This window comes from Aquarana catesbeiana, linkage group LG02, assembly GCF_042186555.1.
Source record: "Aquarana catesbeiana isolate 2022-GZ linkage group LG02, ASM4218655v1, whole genome shotgun sequence".
Classification (NCBI taxonomy): domain Eukaryota; kingdom Metazoa; phylum Chordata; class Amphibia; order Anura; family Ranidae; genus Aquarana; species Aquarana catesbeiana.
Genome location: NC_133325.1, coordinates 704,202,100 through 704,226,501, shown reverse-complemented (window position 1 = coordinate 704,226,501; position 24,402 = coordinate 704,202,100). Strand labels below are relative to the sequence as shown.

Genomic DNA, 24,402 nt, shown 5'->3' with positions numbered 1-24,402 from the left:
GAGGGTCTTTTAGCATTCCTCCCAGATGGAGTAAAGGCTTAAAGAGAGACTGGGGGTACAGAGAAGCTGCAAGGTGAAGAGAACTTGGAGATGGAGACAACCAAATCTGCTGACTCTTTTTCATGTTAAAGTGGATGTAAACCCAATGTCATCCTTTCTAAACTACTGCCATAGGGGTTATCTATAAGGATATACATGCCTACTGCATGTATCTTTACCTGTCAAATGTCTCCCCTCTGTCTGTTATGAGACCCAAAAAACTGCAGATTCTGTGGGTGGGCCTGTTGTCTGGAGCTCGGTGGGTGGAGTCGTGATGTCAGTAGACTCCCCGCCCACCTCTACACTCCCCTTGTCAATATGCATTTCTCTTGTGTATTTCTTACACTGAACTTCTGCTATGATCTCTAACATCCAGTGAAAAGACGGGAAAGTAACCACATGACTTCAGCATGCCAAATCATACTGAGGTGTGGAACAGCCAATCCTTGCAGAGCTGCTGAAGAAAGGAGTGGGGGTGGGAATTAAAAAATAATGCATGTCTTAGGCTGCATGAGATATGTAAATCACCTGTCACTCACAGCAAGGGGGAGGATTTGACAAAGTTTTTCGCTGTTTGTCAAGTTTTATCTCACTGAAAAATAAAAGAGGATTGCTCAGAGATGGATTAACTCTTTGTGGCAAGACTGGGCTCAAATGATAGGAAATCTTATACTCTACAGTATGACATCAAAAAAAAAAAAAAAATTTCGGGTTCACATCCATTTTAAGTATTAGTGGCCCACAGGACCACCAATAAGGGGGTACCACTGGTCCTCCTGTATGGGGCCTGGGCACACAGGCTGCTAACATAGGCTGCATGTATTAGCCACATAAAAGCAAAAAAAAAAGAATAATACAATTCACAGTACATATGTGAATAAACCATAAGACCTCATTTACACACAGACTTTATTAACTTAGTACAATTTTATCTTTTAGCTTTAGCAGGGATTTTGTAAGTTATGTTATGTTTGTGTCTGCTAATAATGATTTTAGTGTATTTTCAGTAAAAATATTGTTTTGGTATTTTTTGGGGGGGCTGTTAGGTAGGCTGTATGGGGCCCCGTGTTTTATATCAGCATCTCTGGTGGCCCACCATGAGCCCTGAAGAAAGATATGGGTGACTGTCTGTTTTCTGGAACTGGGGAGGGGTGATAAACCTTTAGCCCAGTGGTGCCGTGGTCATGTCAGAGGTGGCATTGGGTGAAGTAAGCACTTTGTTAGATATGTGGCCCTAGAATCTCTGTTACCCACCCAGCTGAGCTGCTGATGAGGGATGCTGGTGAGGTCCATGCAGAGTAATTTGTAAAGTATCTGCAATACTGCAAACTACTTCTAAAGGGGAAGCTTTTTCTCCCTACCCCTCTCTCTTTTGTAAAGTCACAACCTGAAAACCTGACAATAGAAGTTCTCTCCTGAAGCTAGTGTACACCTCCAAAGGCATAATATGGCCACAAGGATGGCTGCGGCTAATGTCTACTTCATTGGCATAGAGTACACAGAATGCCTGGTGATGTATATTCTTCACATTGCATTATATCAGACAGGTTCTTTTGAATACCAGATCCAACAAATCTCGGCATCTTTTTTTATCTTTACTTTTCTTACTTTTACATCTTTACCGTTTTTTTTTAACTGGGACTCGCAATAATAACTAGACATGTGCACACTGAAATATTTCGTTTTGGAATTTCGTTTTCGTCCGAAAAATAAATTAATTTAGTTACTCCCGAAATTTGTTTTTATTTATTTCGTTTTTCGTTAAAAATTGCATTCATCCAAAAATCCAAATTAAGGTTGAATCTGTCATTGAAAGCTTATGGTGTCTGTCGAGTGTTCAAAGAAGATTCAATGGTGCAGCTAAACTGTACGACGCCGTATAGTTTACCTGCTCCATCGAATCTTCTTAGAACTTTCAACAGACACCATAAGCCAAAGTACGTGTGTACTTAGTTCTAGCTATTTTACTGCTCCTCCTCTTTGGTTACAATCAGCCAATAACATTCATCATCATCATAATTTTTATTTATCTTTTCTCCCCTACGTCGAATCTTTTCTCCCCTACGTCGAATCTTTTCTCCCCTACGTCGAATCTTTTCTCTCTATGTAGAATAATCTTGGACTAATAAAGTTAAGGTTAGGCACATTTGACCACAGGTTTGATGGACACAGATTGTTATTGTCATCATCATGTCGAATCTCCTATCTATATCGAACTGTTGTAGCAACGAAAACGAAAATAAAGCATTTGTTTATGTCGGATCTTTCGTTTTTCGGATTCTGCACTTTCGTTATCGTTTCTTAAAACGATAACGAAAATACCTGAAATTCAGACGAAAATGCATTTGGACGAAAACGAATGCACATGTCTAATACCATTAGGGCAAAGGAAACAGTGTAGAGCCGTAGAGCTCATAGCAACAAATTCGATTTTTATAGTGGAGGTTAGATTTTTTTGAATAAGACTTGAAGGGAAATCACAAACTTTGTAGCCTACCTTTATCATCTTCTACAAACGAAGGTGGTAAAAGTTGAAGTGATTTCAAATGTTTAGGTGTAGCCGCAGACAGTGACATGATCTCGCCCACTGCTTCATGAAATCCTTCATTTGCACCATCTCTCAGCAACATAGAAAGATGGTGATAGGCCATGTCATACTGGATATGTCCAAGCTCGTGGTGTACAGTAAGGAAGTCTTCCATATTCACCTTGGTACACATCTTTATCCTAATAGACAAAAAAAATATTCATATCATTACTCCCTATTTAGAAACCATAAAAATAGAAGTTTACGTTGTATAAATATACCATACTAGAACAAGAAAAACAGTTGGCATATTTATTAGTAGTACTACAATACAGTTGACTCCAGATATTACTCAGAGTAATCAGATTTTGGCTGGCGCTTTCATACAGCAGGCCTCAAAAGCACAGCAAACTTGTGATTGGCAATCAAGAGCCACAACTCCATGAAGGCACAACTAAAACCTGGTCTGGAAAAGAAATGAATCATTGCACTCCAGGCCACAGCAACTTTCCTTATTCCTTGGGATAAATAAAAAGAGTTGGTGCAGCCAAGAATGTGAGGATACATTTATTTTTCTAGTAGACAAAAAGTAATTGAAGTCACGTAGTCTTTTTCCAACTGATTTGCCAGAATGTAACCAGCACCCGTGGGTTTTGCAACAGAGCCTGTGATAAGCCACTCACCATATACAGTAGGTTATACAGTACATACTTTATCTTATTATAAAACCAGAAGGGATATGGGTCAAAATTTAAACTGGAGCCTTCTCAAATATAATACAAAAAAGACTGTGTTTTACTGTGTTTCCCCGAAAATAAGCCCGGGTCTTATATTAATTTTGGCCACCAAAAACACAGTAGGGCTTATTTTCGGGGTAGGGCTTGCCATGCAATGGGCCCAGTGTGAATATTATCAAAAGTGCTTGTAAACTGCCAGAATCCTCACCACTACAGCAATATACAATGCAAAAGGTATATGTCTCACCTTCCTATAGCGTCGCTCGGCGCTTCCATGACTTGCCTGAGCTGTCTTCCTTGCACCGAGCACTGCAGAAGGGGGGACCAAGATCCCCCGCTGACAGCCAGGAGAAGAGAAGGGAAGAGCAGCTGGAAATCATATAGCGGCGCTATAAGAAAGCACCTGAATAAACCAGACCACAGAAAACACATACCTTCCACACTATACAACACCGCAATAGTGAGGATTCTAGAAGTTTACAACCACTTTAAGCTAGGGCTTATTTTCGGGGTAGGGCTTATATTGCAGCCCTTCCCGAAAATCTAAGTAGGTCTTATTATCAGGGTAGGTTTTATTTTCGGGGAAACACGGTAATAAAACATGGTAAAATATAATATTTTAATAATTTCTAATAACTTTACTAGTGCCTTAAAAAAATATAGTAGAATGGAAAGATGATATATAAAGTAAATCTTGTGTTTTTAGTGAAGTGAGCATATAGCTAGTAAAAGCTAGTAAACAAAGCATAAATCATGGTTTGTGTTCTAACCCCGTTGAGCCGGGTGGAATAGCCTGGATCCATATTGTTTACTATTCCTTGCTCATGTTTTCATGCACGGGTTCCAATAAGGGGTCCCTGGTATAACGGATTATAGGCGTTGGTTTTGACGTTTTTTTTTTCATGACAAAGATTGCAGTCTTAACTCAAAACAAAAACTTCAAATCTCTCCTGTGCTGCTATACTGTACCCTAAATACTGTTCATAATCTCCCAGTAGCAGCTCACAGTTTTTGTCATTTACTGTACAACATAACAAAAATTTATAATTACAAATTTAGTGCAGCGTTACTACAGTGCAAAAAATCATATTTATATTATGACACACTAGGGGTTATTTACACTTGAAATTGCAAGTGCGACTACAGCGACTGCACTTCCAAGTGCACTTTCAGTGCAATTTCAAGTGCACTTTGCACTTGTAGTTTGCACTTGTAGTGCAAAGTGGATTTGCCCTTAGTAAATAACCCCCATTGTCACCTGAAAACTTTCCCATGCTGGCAATTATGTGCATAAAAACTGTATATATAATGTATGTGAAGGTTGTTTGAGGTGTATACATTGCATGGACACATGGACACATAAGAAGTGTTTTTTTTTTCTGCACATAATTGCAGCATTGGAAAAAAAGTTTTGGGGTGACAGGGTATCACAGTGTATAAATATATATATATATGTATATATATATATATATATATATATATATATATATGTGGGGTGTGTGGGGTGTGTGGGTATGTGTTTTTGCACTGTAGTAGCTCTGCACTAAATTTAGAATTATAAACTGTTATGTTGTGAATGACATAAGGTGGGAACTGCTACCGGGAGATTATTAATAGTATTTAAGGTACAGTATAGCAGCACAGAAGAGGTTTTAAAATTTATTTTGCGTTTAAACTGCAAAAAAAAGATTTTAAAAAAGTTTTGGGGTGACATAATGTCACAATTAATATGATTTTTTGCACAGCAGTAGTGCTGCATAAAATGTGGATATATAAAAAAAGGTTGCAGACTATGTGCAGAGAATTGCCCTTTTACCATCTCTGCTGATAATAAAGAAATGTGTAGGCCACTACCAGCTTAATATGGGAGGTCACCTTCTGTCTGCCTTGCCAAAAATCATCAGATTTTATCTTCACAGTGGTACACCAAATCTAGATTAGGCCACCCAATGCCATAAACATAGCCTGATCTTCAAGTGTATATGCAACTTACACCTTTTGTACCTTTTACCTATTACAGTACTATATTTGATACCTAAAATCATTCTGTCCCAGATCCCAGGCTGTGGGGTGGCACACAGCTTTTCTTCCATCAGTAGGCTCCGTCAGCATAGAGTTCACCCAGAAATTTGCATTTAGGGCAAAGAGGTTAACAGACTTGAAAAAATTCTCAGCCTCTTTAAACATTCTCTCCACTGTCCATCCCTAATATAAAAAAAATGTTAGGTGTTAACATTTACCATGCTTATTAATGAAAAATATATAATTCAATCCAATAACTTTTCTATTTTAATATGTGCACTAAAAAGCTCTTCAGAGTATTTCTATCTTCATTTTTCCAAGACAAAACTTCACCAACTCTCCCTTTTGCTGCAATTAAAATTGCAAGTGCGACTACAGCGACTGTACTTCCAAGTGCACTTTCAGTGCAATTTCAAGTGCACTTTGCACTTGTAGTTTGCACTTGTAGTGCAAAGTGGATTTGCCTTTAGTAAATAACCCCCATTGTCATCTGAAAACTTTCCCATGCTGGAAATTATGTGCATAAAAACTGTATGTATAATGTATGTGAAGGTTGTTGGAGGTGTATACATTACATGGACACATAAGAAGTGTTTTTTTTCTGCACATAATTGCAGCATCGGAAAAAAAAGTTTTGGGGTGACAGGGTATCACAGTGTAAATATATTATTATCACAGCTAGCCCATCCCCCCTACAGTTAGAAAACACTCCCTAGTACTGACTTAACCCCTCCCCGCCCCCTTGTGGTTAACCCCTTCACTGCCAGTGTCATTTACACAGGAATCAGTGCATTTTTATAGCACTGATTGCTGTATAAATGACAATGGTCCCAAAAATGTGTCAAAAATGTCCGATGTGTCCGCCATAATATCGCAGTCACAATAAAAATCGCTGATCACCGCCATTACTAGTAAAAAAAAAAAATTATTAATAAAAATGCCATAAAACTATCTCCTGTTTTGTAAACACTATAACTTTTGCCCAAACCAATCAATAAACGCTTATTGCGATTTTTTTTTACCAAAAATATGTAGAAGAATACATATCGGCCTAAACTGAGGAAAAAAAATGTTTTTTTAATTATTTTTTGGGGATATTTATTATAGCAAAAAGTAAAAAATAATGCGTTTTTTTCAAAATTGTCGCTATTTTTGTTTATAGTGTAAAAAATAAAAACCGCAGAGGTGATCAAATATAACCAAAAGAAATCTCTATTTGTGGGAAAAAAAGGACATCAATTTTGTTTGGGAGCCACGTCGCACGACCGCGCAATTGTCAGTTAAAGTGACGCAGTGCCGAATCGCAAAAAACACACTGGTCAGGAAGGGGGTAAATTCTTCCGGGGCTGAAGTGGTTAAAGTGAAATTCTCCTCCATCTATGCACTACACCCCCCACCTCCGATTTTACTGCCATCGAGATTCACTCTCACTATTTGTCCTGTTGAATATTATCACCAAGACTGAAAGCGAGGAGAAATCGAAAATTTGACAGTTGTCAACACAGCAAGATGTGAGGGTAAATCATCCAGTGGGGACAAATAGTTTTGGTGACAACTGTCTAAAGAGGGAATCCCTCACACACTTTCTGTAGCAGCTCCAAGACTTGAAGTAAAAAAAAAAATGCAGCAAAAATAACACATGCAGAAAAAATAACCTAATAGGGGTTCTAAGCTATTCATTCTCATCCAAAACTTCTGGCTATACACTTTAACCCCATTTACCCCCCTTCAAGACCAGGCCATTTTTTGCGATACGGCACTGCGTTACTTTAACTGACAATTGTGCGGTTGTGAGACACTGTACCCAAATAAAATTGATGTCCTTTTTTTCCCACAAATAGAGCTTTCTTTCAGTGGTATTTGATCACCTCTGTGGTTTTTATTTTTTGTGTTAAAAATTATTTTGAAAAAAAAAAAAAATGTCTTACTTTCTGTTATAAAACAAATCCACTAAAAAATGAAAAAAAACAAAATTTCTTCATCAATTTAGGCCAATATGTATTCTGCTACATGTTTTTAGTGAAAAAAAATCCCAATAAGAGTGTATTGATTGGTTTGGGCAAAAATTTTAGCGTCTACTAACTATGGGATAGATTTACAGAATTTTTATTTACTTTATTTTTCTTTACTAGTGATCAGCGACTTATAGCGGGACTGTGACATTGCTACGGACAAATTGGACACTAATGCCGCGTACACACAAGCAAACTTTTTCGACCGGACTGGTCCGACGGTCTATCCGACGGACTTTCGACGGACTTTCCTAACGAACGGACTTGCCTACACACGATCACACCAAAGTCCGACGGATTCGTACGTGATGACGTACGACTGGACTAAAATAAGAAAGTTCATAGCCAGTAGCCAATAGCTGCCCTAGCGTCGGTTTTTGTCCGTTGGAATAGCATACAGACGAGCGGATTTTTCGTCCGGACTCGAGTCCGTCGGAAAGATTTGAAACATGTTTTATTTCTAGGTCCGTCGGACTTTTGGGGAAAAAAAAGTCCGCTGGAGCCCACACATGATCGAAAGTCCGCTCGTGTGTACGCAGCATTGGTGACACTTTTTGGGGACCAGTGACACTAATACAGTGAGTCACTGTACTAATGACACTGGCAAGGAAGGGGTTAACATCGGGGCGATCAAGGGGTTAAATGTGTGCCTAAGGAGTGCATGTTTACATAGGCAGACCACTGTTCTGTCTGTGTCCTGAACATCGCATCCGCCGGACCCGCTGATTATCTCCCATTGTGTCCAGCGGGTGCGGTTTGCCGTCGGCACGCGTGCGCGCCCCAGACCTAGCAAGCACAATAAAAATATGGTACACGTTAAAGTATTTATCTTTATCTCCATTCACAGTTCTAATACAGTTACCTGATTGTTCATTGTAGGAGTCACATCAATGCTTTCTCTGTCTGGATAGGGGATTGCTAGTGGGTACAGATTTGTCCAAAATCTGCCCCACATATCACCTATAAGGATACAATATTTTGTAAGTGTGGTTGCAATTTCTCATTACAAGAAATTTACATTGTCATACATTGTACACAAAGTAGAAACCCCCCGACATTCGGCCCATGTGCACAGCTCCTTTTTCCACAAAAGTCGATCTCAGGACCGGCTTCTGTTGAATGAACATGCTGGAAAACTAGTGGCCGATCAGCATCCAATCAGTGTTCTCAGCCAATGGCCAAGAGTTCTGACCAGAGTGTTTTGATGAGGGGGGGCGGTGGGGGAGGTGTGTCCCTCTATCAGTACACAATAACACAAGAGGTCGCTATACGAACATTGCATAGTTAGTGCAACAAGCTCCTAATTTTTTTTTTTTATGTTCAGCCCGCTGGGCTAAATGAAAAAAAAAAAACTTAGCGTGTGTACCAGGCATTACACAACCTAAAGGGGAACTGTGTACCTAATAAATGTGCAGGTAGACCTCCTGTGGAACTGATGTACTTAGCTCCATACTTTTTTTGCAGATTTCCTCTCACATAGGCATGGAGCTCCTTGTACAGTGGCATGATCTGAAAGCACAGGAAATGGTATGATTATTCCAGCTAAGAATTTAGATAGAGAAAGATAATTTGTATATTGCAGACTTTTGAGCTGAAAATGATAAGACCTTGTCATAAAATACATCAACTTTATTGGGCCATTAAGTCAATAATTCCACAGTCAATTTAATTGCAGAAAATGATGCCAATTTTTAGTAACTCAATGCCAGTTCCAGACAGGATTTTCATTGCTGTGTGTCATTTGCCCTTCTATGTAACTGAAAATGATGTTTTCAATTTGGCGTGCAGGTACCGCAGCACACTGATTTCAACTCCAATGTAAGGTAAATAAAAGACAGGCTTCAGCTCAGATCCCAGCCTATCGGTCACCCCCCCCCCCCCCCGAACATGTTTCACCCACATTGGGCTAATTCTTCTATGATTAAGCCCAATGTGGGTAACACATGTCAGAGGGGCCTGACCGATGGGCTGGGATCTGAGCTGGGGCCTTTCTTGCATTTATCTTACATTGGAGTTGAATACAGTGTGCAGCCGTACCTCCATGCCATATTCAATTTTGGAGTGAGATGTGCTCTAGTCCTGCCAGCACCTGAATACTGGGAGACTGGTATTTCAGGTTTGGAGTGGCACTGATCTATTATGCCATAGACGTTCAATTTACTACAGATTTTATCTCATGGATTGTCTGAATAAATAGCGTGCATTACTTCTTTTGACCATAAAATCTATTTTTGTATATGTGCATAAAAGCCAACTCAGAAAATGTCACCAGTACTAAGCTTTGATGAGATGTATATGAGAACATAAAACATAGCCATTTGAAGTGGCAATGAAACAATCAATAATGAGAAATAACGGATTGCAATTTTTAGGACTCGACTCGTTCACACATGTCGCTAAAAAGCAATCCACCGTGGATTTGAAGGGGGGGGGGGGTATGCCACGCCACCCAAGCTAACAGTGTTGGACTTGGCTATTATCTGCACAATTACCTCTTGAAAAGTTGCTTTCACATCTGCTATCAGATCATCCCGGCTGTATTTATACTTATCTGTGGCCAGAGTTTCATAATTTCCTCTCCAGTAGTCTCCATAATCCTGAAATCCTGAAACATGATGAAAAAGCATGAACTGAGTTGTTTTGTACTAAATATTTCTTACAGCTCTTAACTCTCTTTTTTGTTACTCCTTTTGCTTATTATCCTGATCTCTATGCAGATTGTTTGTCTGTATCCAGTGTGATCAAAATATATATTTTTTTCATTTTGGATCAAATAAGGGAGAATTATAAACCCTGTCAGTTTTCTTTTTTTGCCATCTTTGTCCCATTGGGGAGATTTACTTTCACTTCCTGTCCCATAGGCAAAACAGGAAGTGAGAAGAAATCCCTGGAAATTAAGAGATACCTTGCCCTTGATCCCTTGCCCCCTCCCTTAGGTCACCAGAACTAGTGTCCCCATTGGAAGACTTCTCCTCTATTACTTTTGGGGGGCAACCCAAAATTTGGGATTCTATTTTACTGTGTTGCTGAAACTAATCTATAAAGATACATTTCATAAAATTGTATTACACTTTTGTAGGTGGAGAACTTTTAAATAAATGATACACAATAATAGTTCCTGCATAGGAGATGAAAGTGAAACTCCAAGCAGAAAATTAGCATTCATGTTGCTAATTTAACACACTAATGCCCTGTACACACGATCGGACATTGATCGGACATTCCGACAACAAAATCCATGGATTTTTTCCGACTGATGTTGGCTCAAACTTGTTTTGTATACACACGGTCACACAAAGTTGTCGCAAAATCCGATGGTTCTGAATGCGGTGACGTAAAACACGTACGTCGGCACTATAAACGGGGCCATTGCCAATAGCTTTCGTCTCTTCATTTATTCTGAGCATGCGTGGCACTTTGTGCGTCGGATTTGTGTACACACAATCGAAATTTCCGACAACGGATTTTGTTGTCGGAAAATTTTATAGCAAGCTCTCAAACTTTGTGTGTCGGAAATTCCGATGGAAAATGTGTGATGGAGCCCACACATGGTCAGAATTTCTGACAACAAAGTCCTATCACACATTTTCCGTCGGAAAATCCTATTGTGTGTACAGGGAATTAGGGGTGTATTTATTAAAAATGAGCATAGCTATTCATCCAGTGAAAGTGCATATACATTCTTTCTATGTGAATGAAGCAAAACATTTATTTTATTAGGCTTGGTTATGTGCTAGTCAAATGTGTTTCATTAAAATTCCCATGATACTAAAAGCAGACCTTCACCCTCCCTCCCTTCCTCTGATCCCGCCTCTCCCCCCCCTCCTCCCTTCCTCTGCAGGAATAGGGCATTTTTTAAAATTTATTGTCTGCCCTGCCTCCCCCTGCAAGTCACTCGCACACTGCCCGCTGTGCGAAAAGGAGGAGGGAGTGGACCTATCGGCGCATTATCGAGAGGCCCACCCGCTGAATCCGGAAGAGTTGGTGGTGATGTTATCAGAGTGAACATGGTGGCATGGGACGGAGCTGTGGCTGGGAATGAGAGTATCTCAGTGGGTCAACGCTGGATACACTAGATGGTTGAGTATATGAAATGTGTAGATACCACTATCAGGTAAGTGGGGCCAAAAAAAAAAAATTGGGGAGTTCGGCTGTAGTTCTCCTTTAATGCTATCCAGCATACAAATGTGGTATTTTCCATTTAATATTCACGAAAAACATTCAACCAGCACGGGAAAGAGTCTAAAAAACATAATTTTTTGCCCCATTCACACAAAACGAATGTACATGCACTTTCACTAGGAGAAATGCTATGTAAGTTTTTATTTTTTTTTTTTTACATAAATACACCCCTTAATGTATATAGCTAGCCAAAATGCTTTTTTTTTTTGTTGGCAAGCAAAGAAAAAGATAAAACCCCTGTGAGTTTTTTTGTTGTCATTTGCGTCCTGTTGGGGACACCTCAGAAGTGACAGGAAATCTCTTCAAAGTCAGGAGAAAGCCACTCTTCAGTGTCTCCTTTGGAAGATCTCCCTTTTTACTCCTTGTTTTAGCAACAAATACTTTGGATTGCCGTCAGTTTTTGTTCTGCTGACAGTAATCAGCAGGACAAATAGAGAGGATGAGTCTTCTGAGCAGGCGTACATACAGCAAAAAAAAAAAAAAAAGGTTCTAACCCCTCTAAAATGATAAAAAAAAGGATCACTTCTCGGCCTTTTGGCTAAGTGTAGAATATAACTATGAAACACAAGTTGCCTTATTTCTCACCGTTGATACGAGCAGCTTGGTTTTCCAAATCAACATATTCCTCATAGAGTTTCCTCATTTTCTTGCCAGCTTTTGCTCTCCATCCTTCCCAAGCCCAGAGCCTCTCGTTGTAATCAGTGCTCTCCAACATGATACTGTCCAGTCCTGAATATACAAGATTATATTAGGAACATTTTCTTCAGTTTTACAACCATGTTTAGATTTTTTATTACAGAACCTTGTATTATGAGGAATCATGAATCTCAAAGATGTTTGAATGAAAAGTGAGAAGATGTTATACAGTGTGTGCATTTTATTCAATATGCAATAGTAACCCACATGACCAGACAGTATACAAGAGTTACTAGAGACCAAAGAATGGAGTAAAAGCTAAACTCTGAGCAAACAGCTTACTACACAGCTTTAATACCTACTGTATACTGTATGTGAGCTGTCCAATAGTATTTGTAATTCTGTTTAGCCAGCATTGTAATCCAGATATCCCTGCCAGATGGCATGGACAGGTCCCAGACAGCCATTGCAGTTACACAGCACAGCTTGGTCTAGGACACACCCCTAACTTGCTGATTGGACAATTAGGCATTTGCCAAACATTCCCAGAAAAAAATTACCAACAAATGTAACATTTCATTGTGCTCACCAACAAATGTAGCATTTTTTCGTCAAGTTTGTTTATTATTTTTCAAATATAACAAAGATTGACAAATTGACAAGGATGGTGGTACAATATTCAAATAGCAATAAAGCTAAACATATCGATTTATGAACAGGATGAGTACATAACAACAAAAAAATGTAATAAGTAGAGCAACGAATAAACCAATAAAGTACTACATCAAAAGCATTCGAAAATTCCATCAGAACAAATGTAGCATTTCATTGTGCTCACCAACAAATGTAACATTTCCCTGAGCTCACCAACAAATGTAACATTTCCCTGAGCTCACCAACAAATGTAACATTTCATTGTGCTCACTAGGAATGGACCGAACACCCCCTAGTTCAGTTCGCACCAGAACTGGCAAAAAGTTCTAGCAAACATGCGAACTCTACTAAAATGTCTAGGGCACACGAACATTAAAAAATCAGTCCTAATTTTAAAGGCTTCTATGCAAATTATTGCCATAAAAAGTGTTTGGGGACCTGGGTCCTGCCCTAGGGGACATGTATCAATGCAAGAAAAAGTTTTTAAAACAATCGTTTTTAAAGGAGCGGTGATTGTAATAATTATTGTAAACAATAAAAATTAAATATTCCTTTAAATATTGTGCCTAGGGGGTCCCCTTAATCTGCCTGTAAAGTGACACATCTGTGCGATGTTTAGGACATGCCGCAGCAATAATTACATTTATAAAGGAAAAAATGTAATCTAAACTTGCTCGCGGCTGTAATGTTCCTGGCAATACAGATTTTTAAAAAATGAAAAAAACGGCGTGGCGTTCCTCCCCCAGTCCATGGGAGGCCCTGGGGGGGGGTCTGGCAAGTCAGGAAGCAGAGTAAACAGTTTTTGACAAGACCTTTATTAAAAAAAGAAAAAAAAATAGAGTCCCTCGATGTAATCCACCATCAATCACGTCGCCAGACCCGATAAATAGAAAAAAAAATCTCCGCCTCCTGGGAGGCCTCCTGGCCGACAAGTCCTTTATTGAAAAAGAAAAAAAAAATAGTGTCCCCTGATGTATCCACTGTTAATCAAAAAAACCCCTACTGTCTTCTCTTGGGAAGATTCCCAGCTGTCTGCCTCCTCTCTGCTTTTGACAGTTCTTATATAGGAAAAGGGTGTGCCACCTGGTTACGTCATCGGGTGGCACCGCCCCTTCTGACATCATGAGAGGTCAGAAGGGGCGGTGCCACTGGGTGACGTAGTCGGGTGGCTTTTTTGGATTGACGGTGGATACATCGGGGGACACTATTTTTTTTTTCTTTTTTAATAAAGGACTTGTCAAAAACTGTTTACTGTGTTTCTTACTTTTTTACATTTTTTTGGTGAATGGGTAGGGGTATATTGTACCCGATACCCATTCACATGGGGGGGGCGAGATAAGGGGGCCCCCTCCATTTTGCCATGGAGTTCCCCTTAAAATTGATACCAGACCCAAAGGGCCTGGTATGTATTTTGGGGGGGACCCCACGCTGATTTTTTTTCTTAATTCTGTCATAGAGTTCCCCTTAACCACTTCAATAGGGGGAACTTTTACCTCCATCCTGCCCAGACCAATTTTTAGCTTTTAGTGCTCTAACACTTTGAATGACAATTACTCAGTCATGCAACACTGTACCCAAAACAAAACTTTCTTTTGGTGGTATTTAATCACCACTGTTTTTTTCTATTTTTTTGCGATATAATTTAAAAAAGAGTGAAAATGTTGAAAAAAAACAGACTTTTTTTTAAAGTTTCTATTATAAAATTTTGCAAATAAGTAATTTTTGTTCATAAATTTGGGCCAAATTTTATACTGCTACAAATCTTTGTTAAAAATAACCCAAATTAGTGGATATTGTTTAGTCTGTGTGAAAGTTATAGCGTCTACCAGCTATGGGGCAAACCATAAAAAATTGATCACACCTGATGTACTGACAGCCTATCTCATTTCTTGAGGCCCTGAAATGTCAGGGCAGTACAAATACCCCCAAATGACCGCTTTTTGCACCAGGACAGTAGAAATATCCACAAAATGGCCCCATTTTGGAAAGAAAACACCCCAACGCATATTCTATGAGGCATGGGCTGCAGATAGGTACTCAGGTACTCTGATGGGCTACAAATAGGTACTTGGGTAGTCTAATGGGCTGGAAACAGATACTTGGGTATACTCTGATGGGCTGCAGGAGGTAGGGAGTGTTCCTGCTGGTGTCATTTTACAATGCGCCAGTAGGGAAGTGGTTAAAATCCATACCAGACCCAAAGGGTCCCTCCATCCCATTTTTTTTATTCACATACAGGTGCAAAAAAATGGTGGTGCCTGGACACTTTAACCCCTCACAGTTACTCGTACTGGGCGCAGGAATGAGCCCTGCTGTTAAAAGTTAGAATTCATTTTTTTAATTACATGCACTTGTCAAACAGGTGCAAAAAAAATTGGTCTTCTGCATGTTGTGGCTAAATAACACAGCCAGCACTGGAAAAAAAGGAGAAGCAGACCACTACCAGCACTTTTTCACTGTAGACACAGAGGCTGCTTGCCCAACTTTAGTGGCCTGTGAGCATCTGCCTCTCCTTGTTGGCCTTTCGGACATGATGAGGATTTTTTGGGAGGATTTTTATAACTTTTTATTATAGAGTGTGGGTGGAAATATGGTGCTTGGGTGCAATACTTTTGCACTTGGTGCACTATAAACCGTTTTACTATAGTTTTTTTTAATAAAGAAAATAAGGGTGCAGCAATTGTGCAGAATTTTTTTTACTGCTGAAAAAAAAATAAAATAAATAAATGTAAACAAAATTAAGAAAGGCCAAAAAAAAAAAAAAAACAGTGGTGATGCAGAAGGAAGACCACCTGCGACTCAGAAGAAGGAACAGCAATTATGGAGAATTTTTTTTTTGCTGCTGCTGCTGGAAAAAAAAGGAACCACTGCTGATGCAGAAAGAGGAACACTTGCGATGCAGAAGAGGGGACAGCAATTATGCCCTAAATATTCTTAGTGCTGCTGCACTGCCAAAAACTAAAATAAAAAAAAAACTAATTTTCCACCGCTGTGCTGGTGCAGAAGGAATAACACCTGCGACACAGAATGGGGAGTACTAATAATGCAACAAGAGGACCTGATACTGCAAAAAAAAAAAATGGGATCAGCGGTGATACAGTAGTGTTGTACACACCAACACTTCATTATCGCCACAATACTGTGTTATTCACACTACACTACACTGTGTTATACACACCGCACTACACTGTGTTATATACACCGCACTACACTGTATTATATACACCGCACTACACTGTATTATATACTCACTACACTGTATTATATATTCTCTACACTACACTGTATTATATATTCTCTACACTGTGTTATATACACCACACTACACTGTATTATGTACTCACTACACTATATTATATATTCTCTACACTGCACTGTTTTATATATTCTCTACAGTACACTGTATTATATACTCACTAAACTGTATTATATATTCTCTACACTACACTGTATTATATATTCTCTACACTACACTGTATTATACTATACACTACACTGTAATATATATTTTACACTACATTGTATTATATATTCTACACTACACTGTATTATATACTCTACACTGACTGACCGCACAATACACTAGCTACCCTGCCTAATCTCCGTTCATATACACTATATTCGGCCACCGTGTAAGCAGCCTTATATAGTGCGGGGTGTGGACATAGCCCCTGAGCCATGATTGGCAAAAAGGCACCCTGCCTTTGGCTAATCGTGGCTCTCACAGCACATCGCGCTGTGATTGGCCAAAGCGTACAGGTCAGGTGCATGCTTTGGCCAGTCAGCAGCCATCAATGCTCTGCGACCTCGCAGTGCATTATGGGTCGCTCGCCGGTGAGCGAACTTCCCGCAAGTGGCTCCATTAGTTTGTTCAACAAACAAAAGAACACCCAATGTTCGAGTTAAACTTACGTTCGACTCGAACATCGGTCCCATCCCTAGTGCTCACCAATAAATTTAACATTTCCCTGTGCTCACCAATAAATGTAACATTTCTCTGGGCTCATTTTTTGGATGCTGACTTCCAAACACTGTTATGTTAACTCAAAGCTAAAATCCAGGCAGATATACATACATAAACTAATGAAGCTCTGCATTTATTTATACATCACTAAATGTACTTTTTAATGCAAGCAGTGTATCAGCCTTTTTCAATCCCCTGTACCTTAGCTCTCAGACTGGAAGAGGAAGAAGCAGCACAAGGAGCCAATCAGTTGTGCTGCATTGCTTACGCAGTTCACCTTTCACTGTCCATGCACAGTCTGTGGGAGGGGCCAGTTATGTAAGTGTTAATTGCAGCAATGTTAGCTGAAGCAGAGAAAAATTGCAGGGCTATGGCGGGTGACTGAGCTATGAAAATCTAAGACCAGATGGACAGAAATGCCAATCCTTTGTCAGGTAAAACAGCTTCAGTATATATATTTTTTCTGTGCATTCAGCTGTTTGGCTGCAGTGCAGCTTAAACCTTGTTTATTAGGTGCAATAGTGATGAACAAATTGCAGCAAACCACAACATCTAATGATTCCTTGGGAATGGCTGCTATGGGTTATTGTACTTTGTACAAACTCATTACACTTTCCCTATCTTACTAATAAGCCAACGTGTCTGAAACTGTGTTACCATAACTGCAAAGTGGGAAAAAATTACTAGCTGCAATATGTAAAGTCTAGGAAGGATTGCTGGCATATATTTTAATGGCACTACATCCCCAGACTCAAACAGTAAAACAATCCAAACAGTGGGACTTTCTGGGTGCTTTATATTACAACTAATATTTTTTAGTTAAAAAGATACAAAAAAATATACTCTGTACTCTCCCATTATTTATTTATGTTCAAGTGTTAGACCCCTTTACACTGAGGTTGGGTTCAAACCTATGCAAATTGGATGGGTTTCTCCACATCCAATTCGCATGACAGGAGATTGTGACCGGCTCTCTATGAAGCTGGTTCACATATCTCCGTTGCGGCTGCAGAGCAGCTTGCACAGAAAGGCTGTGCGTCTTTGGCTCCGTTTCAGGGCCGAATTCAGCCAAAAATTTGTCCCTGATTCATTCCTGAAATGGAGAACAGTGATGCACCGGACCCTGCTGCGAGCCGCATCCGTCAGAGGTGTGAACCCAGCCTTAGGCAATTCTTAGGTGTTTTAGCGCTAGAAATAGCGCCTGTAAAGCACATGAAAACTGCCTCTCATTCATTGCAATGGGTGCTTTAACAACCAGACGGGACATTAGAAAAAGTCTTGCAAGCAGCATCTTTGGGGTGGTTTGGGAGCGCTGTATGAAAAGCGCTTCTGAAGCGCAGCAACACGGGCATTAAACCCTTCTTTGAGGTGAAAAGTGCCCCGGTAGCGGCAGAAAAGCGCCGCTTAAACAGCGGTAAAGTGCTGCTAAAACGCGGCCCCAGTGTGAAAGGGGTCTTCGTCTTTAACCACTTCCAGACCACCTCACGCAGATATACTGTGGCAGAAGGGCACGTACAGGCAAATTAACGTACCTGTACGTTGCCCTTTAAGAGGTGGCTCACGGACGCGCGCGTGTGCGCTGGGAGCTCCGTGACCACGATTGCGGGTCCCACGGACCCCATGTCCACGGGAATACCCCTGATCGTCTCACGGTAAGGAAGAACGGGGAGATGCTAATGTAAACAAGCATCTCCCCATTCTGCCTAGTGACACTGTCACTGATCTCTGCTCCCTGTGATCAGGAGCGGCGATTAGTGTAGTGTAACACGCAACCCCTCCCCCCCACAGTTAGAATCACTCCCTAGGACACACTTAACCCCTACAGCGCCACCTAGTGGTTAACCCCTTCACTGCCAGTGACATTTTTACAGTAATCAATGCAATTTTTTAGCATTGATCGCTATAATAATGCCAATGGTCCCAAAAATGTGTCAAAATTGTCTGATGTGTCCGCCATAATGTCGCAGTCACGATAAAAATCGCTGATCGCCGCCATTACTAGTAAAAAAAAAAATATATCAATAAAAATGCCATAAAACTATCCCCTATTTTGTAGATGCTATAACTTTTGCCCAAACCAATCAATAAACGCTTATTGCGATTTTTTTTTTTACCAAAAATATGTAGAAGAATACGTATCGGCCTAAACTGAGGGAAAAAAATTTTTTTTTAAATATTTTTGGGGATATTTATTATAGCAAAAAGTGCTCTGGTCAGGGAGGGGGTAAAAGTGGTTAAACGAGAGAGCTCATTCACATCTGTGGTAATTATGAAGAAGGAAACAACACTCAGTAACACTCTTATTGCATTTATGATGTGTTTTTGATGCCTTTTTTCTGTTTTTTTGAAGTGTTAAAAAAGCATCAAGAAAGTTTGTTAAATGTCCATAAAAGTGTTATTTTTCTAGTGGGAATTGCTTAAAGGGGAAGTGGTGTAGAGGAAATTATCTGCTTTGAGGTGTGGTTAGATTGTGGTGCGAAAGCAGACATTTTTATGAACTCTCTGCAAGATGGATTTGTATATTTTGATCTATTTGACACTTGGCTTGGTACAGCCCAAGGTGATCATGGAAAGATTGTCATGGTCACTTGCTGGCACTGACTCTTGCTGGTGCCAACATTTTTTTGACAAGAAAACTCTGCCACTGACAATATTTGCTCAATCCTGGCTAGTTGATGCTACTGTCTGCATGCAGAAGCAAATGGTGTCACTATACGGCTGCTCTATACAAACAGGAAGTGGCTGGAGCCTCTCTATCCTAGTCCTCTATTATTTTCCAGTGCATTCTGGGATACAAGAACCTACAACCCCTCTCCCTAGTGCTCAACTAATGCTGCGTACACACGATCGGACATTCCGACAACAAAATCCTGGATTTATTTCTGACGGATGTTGTCTCAAACTTGTCTTGCTTACACACGGTCGCACAAATGTTGTCGGAAATTCTGAACGTCAAGAACGCGGGGACGTACAACACGTACGATGAGCCGAGAAAAATTAAGTTCAATAGCCAGTGCGGCTCTTCTGCTTGATTCCGAGCATGCGTGGAATTTTGCGCGTCGGAATTGTGTACACATGATCGGAATTTCCGACAACAGATTTTGTTGTCGGAAAATTTGAGAACCAGCTCTCAAATTTTTGTTGTCGGAAATTCCGACAACAAATGTCTGATGGAGCATACACACGGTCGGAATTTCTGACAACAAGCTCACATCGAACATTTGTTGTTGGAAATTCTGACCGTGTGTACGCGGCATAACACTTTATAAATGCTTCACTAAAGCACGGTAAATGCCATAGGTGTGGTTTTGGTGCGGGATACAATTAATGGAGGTGGCTGACAAACATTGATGCCTCCTGAAAGCAACATTCTGGTTAATGTTTAACACAACACAATGCTACCGCACCTGTGTGTACTGCACTGTGTGGTGTTCGTTGTAATATTCATTGCAGGCATTGATGGGCAGTTATTCTGGGGGTGAAAGCAGCACAGTTCTTAAACACAGAGTAACCACATTGGTTGCCACTTGCCACAAACAGTCTCTGGAATAATAGGCAGCTCAGTTATGACAACAAAACACAGGGCATTACATAGTGTGTTAGACCCATCCGGGGTGACAATAAAGTCAATCCTCAGCGCATTTCGCAGGGTGCCTTTATTCTTCAGGATGAAATTTTAGTTTAAATGATTGTGTAAGAAAAGTCCAAAACATATCAGAACAAGAAGATTTTTTTTATTGTAATAGCATGCATGTGCAAATGTATTAGCATGCACGCTAAGCAACACATGCTCAAACACACATGCACGCTTGCCACTGGCATTTTTGCAAAATGGCCTATTTAGGCTGGATTATGACATGAACAGATTGCTGAGTGGTCTTTAGCTAGTTCCTGAGCTGCCAGCTACATCCGCCCTCATACTACTCTGTGTCCTCACATCTCCTGTGACCACTACTAGGGATGTTGGACAAGAGGAGCAAGAGAAGGCCCCTCTCTATCTCAATCTCCACCATGGACATGACAGATTGTAAATACATATACTTGCCATCTGTTAAGTGCATGTGCCCGGAATCCAGAGGAGCCAATGACTAGGGGTGTTGCAGCAAAGGAGAGGTACCCTGGTCAAAGGTGGAGTGCAGATGAAATGCTGCAACTACTACATTGGCAGCATATGTGAAAGGTAGCTTATGTTGGCTCTATGCTGTCCCATAATCTTACGAGATAAAAAAAACACTCCTGGGATTCATGACAAGGAAATCCCAGGAGTCCGCAGGCTGGAGTGACTATGCCATTTTGTCTTGGGCCAGGAAGGCAATAGTAACTTGAAAAAGGTCAAAAAATGGTATCTCTCTGCATCCCAACTACAACAGATAAAGGAAAATTACCCATTTAAGCTCTGCCCCTCACTACTTAGGAACACATCTCCCTTCAAAACTTGATCAATTAAATGATATACTGCTTTTGAACAAGACTCAGTTAAATCTGAACTCCCACTCTAAACACTTATCTTGCTTAGGCCATATAAACGTTATAAACGTATACCATTCATAAACTTGAATGGACAATATCCTGGGATTTCTTTACCTATTTCAAACAATCCCATTAAAGGTTCCTAAGTCCCATTTATGAAAGCTACAGCAGATGTTTTCTGCTTTTTATTGGCATAGCAGACACCATAGAACCCAATATAAATTGCTTGCATTACTGAAGACTCGGGGAGGAGCAGATGCCCCTGATGTGGCTCTCTATCAGAAAGCAGCAGTTCTTCAGAATTCTTAACTGGTTTCACCACATTTCCACAAAGCTTGGGTTCAGCTTGAAAACTTTATGACCTCTGCAGATCTATTGGATTTATCGTTGGCTTTACTACAAACTACTAAAGATTATCTCCCTGACATCACAAAACAAAATCTTTTTCTGTTGGACCAGACCATTACAAACCTGAGGATTTCACAATATCTTGGCCCATGACACCTTTTTTTTTGGCAACCCAGTTTTCCCGACTGCTTCTCAAGGCAATATTTGTGGCCCTTGGACTAAAAGAGACCATTGTAGACTATCTCAGCTTCTGAAAGCTGATCCTTCTCTTATATCTGGTGGCTTATAAACGAGACTGCCATTGGATTCATGGTTCTATAGAAAATTGTGTATTTTTGTTCTATTGCAAATATCTCTGAATTTGAATCTCCCTCAACAGCTTTCGGTTAATTACTTCTACAGAATTCTTCTCTACCTCATGTGGTATCTCAAGTATACTCAATCCTTTCCTCTTTGGCCTACCCAGGATTACCTAAATATACATTTATCTGGAAAAAAAACGAAATTATCATTCTTTCCCAGGAGTGAGAAAAATGTTTTATATTAACCCACAAACTATCAATAGCCACCAGAATTGAGGAGAATGGACTTGAATTGATTACTAGAAGGTACATATGCCTTGATCATCTTAATCGCATGTATCCAACCATTTCTGATGTGTGTTGAAGATGTCACAAGTCAAAAGGGAATATGACGCACATATGATGGGGAGTCCCCACTAAATAAAACATTTTGGGAAATCATATTTGATATATACTGTAAGATTACAATGACACAAATTCCCAATTCACTAAATATAACTTTACTTTCCATAATACCAGGCCCCCTTAAAATAATCAAGAAAGTTATTCTTTGCAATTTAATTTCAGCAGTGAGAGTGGTGATCCCCCATCATTATAAACCAGGAATCATTCCATCTTTACCAGAATGGGCAAAAGAATTAGATTCTTTTAGGGATCTGGAAACAATGCTATCACAAGAAAATGACAAATTGGAACAGTATAGAAATACCAGTAGTACAGAACGTTCAGAACTTATCCGACTTTCAATAAATGGATCTCTGGCAATCTCTTCCCTTTCTATGTGATCCCAGAGGTACACAGTTTTTGGGGTTTCCTTTATTTAAGTTAACAGTGTTAACAACCCTAAATGTTAATAGCCTGGTGAAATTAGTCTGTATATAGATTAGTAGATACTATAAACACTGTAACTTATATAGTTATCTATTATTTAAAATAAGGACTTAGGGTACAAAGGAGGTGTTTGACTTTGGGGATACATACCAACATACAAATTAAAGATTTATGCTATGTCTTTCTCTGTTTTATTTAATTGATCTGGTATTTTGTTTGCTTTGTACCGGTTTGTGATATTACTTTTTTCTAAAAATAAATAAAATAAGATTGAGTTAGAAAAAAAATGGTATTAGCAGAAAAAATATATGATTCTATCTATTACCATTGAGGATTACAAATATGTAGGTTCCGCTTTAATGTAAATACTCTTATCAATATGGGTTACAGGGCCATATTTGTTCATTGCATATACAGGCTGCGCATATGAAGTGCTACATCTCACAAAGCAAGTCAGTGAGTCACGGACATATTGAAAACAATACACTCTCTGTGAGGCTAAGCATATTTCAGTGGTTGCTAAGAAAGAGACTGAATAATTGCACACTGAAAGCCCCCCTATAGTAGCTAATCTACAAATCTCTAAATTTAATCAAATAACAAAAATATTGTACACACTGAAATAAAAACTAAAATGTGCACACACTAAAAACTTGCCTTACTTTTCTTTCACATCTAAAGGATCAATGGCAGAAATATGATTTTTTACAACCAGTACCTGGTTCAAAAGGCAGGCATATTGATCCATTTGGGCTGCATACAGTTTCTGTGCTGTAGATTGTGCTCATTTCATTTAGGATTTGATTCAGCTGTAAAACAGTATTGTAGATATTAAATGACCATATCAGTCTGATAAAATACATTTAAAGTATATTTAAGCTAAAACTGTTTTTGTGGGAAAAGGTTACAGCCCCTGTCTGTTTTTTTTTTCCTGTTGGTGTCCCATTAGGGAAATTTCCCCTCACTCCAGTCCCGGAGGCACAACCGAGTGAGGAGAAATGTTGGGTTTTCCCATCACTTTCAGAGCTGAATTACACGTTGGCGATCTGCTGCGATGCATTGCCACACATTATGTGTTAATGTGCTTTTGCGTGTTAATGTGCACTGTGTTAGGGCACTCCATTTTTTTATGAAAGGGCTGTTAATGAACCACAATGAATCAAAGAATGCATATGACATGTTTTTAGCAATGCATCATGCATTGTATTCCAGGGCACAAAGCATTACGTGCCATTCAAAATAGATCCCCCACTCTAAGGGCATTCACGCCATCAAACAATATTTGTTCTCAGACCCACTCATGCCCAGACAGCAAGCAGTTTTCCTGCTAGAAACCATCAATTTTAAACTTACCCACAATTACTTCACCCACCTTGACGACTTTTACTTGCAAATTAAAGGAACAGCGATGGGAACCAGATTTACCCCAAGCTATGAGAACTTATATATGGGAAAATTTGCACAAGAATACATCCTCTCCAAGAATTCATACCACCAACACGTTTTGTTCTACAAACGATATATAGATGACCTGATTCTCATCTGGCAGGGTGACATGGAGAATATACCAGAATTCATGAATCATCTGAAAATAAACAATTGGGGTCTAACCTTCACTTACCACACACACACACACACCCAACCACTATATACTACCTAGACACCATCCATGGGAACA

General features: G+C 39.7%; 1 protein-coding gene across 1 annotated transcript in view; it reads right to left on the bottom strand.

Annotated features, from left to right (window-relative positions):
- ACE2 (angiotensin converting enzyme 2) overlaps positions 1 to 24,402 on the bottom strand; it is an 82,705-nt gene that overhangs the window by 24,653 nt on the left and 33,650 nt on the right. Inside the window, exons 4-10 of the mRNA XM_073616938.1 lie at positions 23,443 to 23,533; positions 12,105 to 12,248; positions 9,830 to 9,942; positions 8,738 to 8,846; positions 8,200 to 8,297; positions 5,339 to 5,508; positions 2,537 to 2,766 (exon numbers count right to left, since the gene is read on the bottom strand). Coding sequence (XP_073473039.1) covers positions 2,537 to 2,766; positions 5,339 to 5,508; positions 8,200 to 8,297; positions 8,738 to 8,846; positions 9,830 to 9,942; positions 12,105 to 12,248; positions 23,443 to 23,533 — 955 coding nt within the window. The remainder of the gene's footprint in view (positions 1 to 2,536; positions 2,767 to 5,338; positions 5,509 to 8,199; positions 8,298 to 8,737; positions 8,847 to 9,829; positions 9,943 to 12,104; positions 12,249 to 23,442; positions 23,534 to 24,402) is intronic.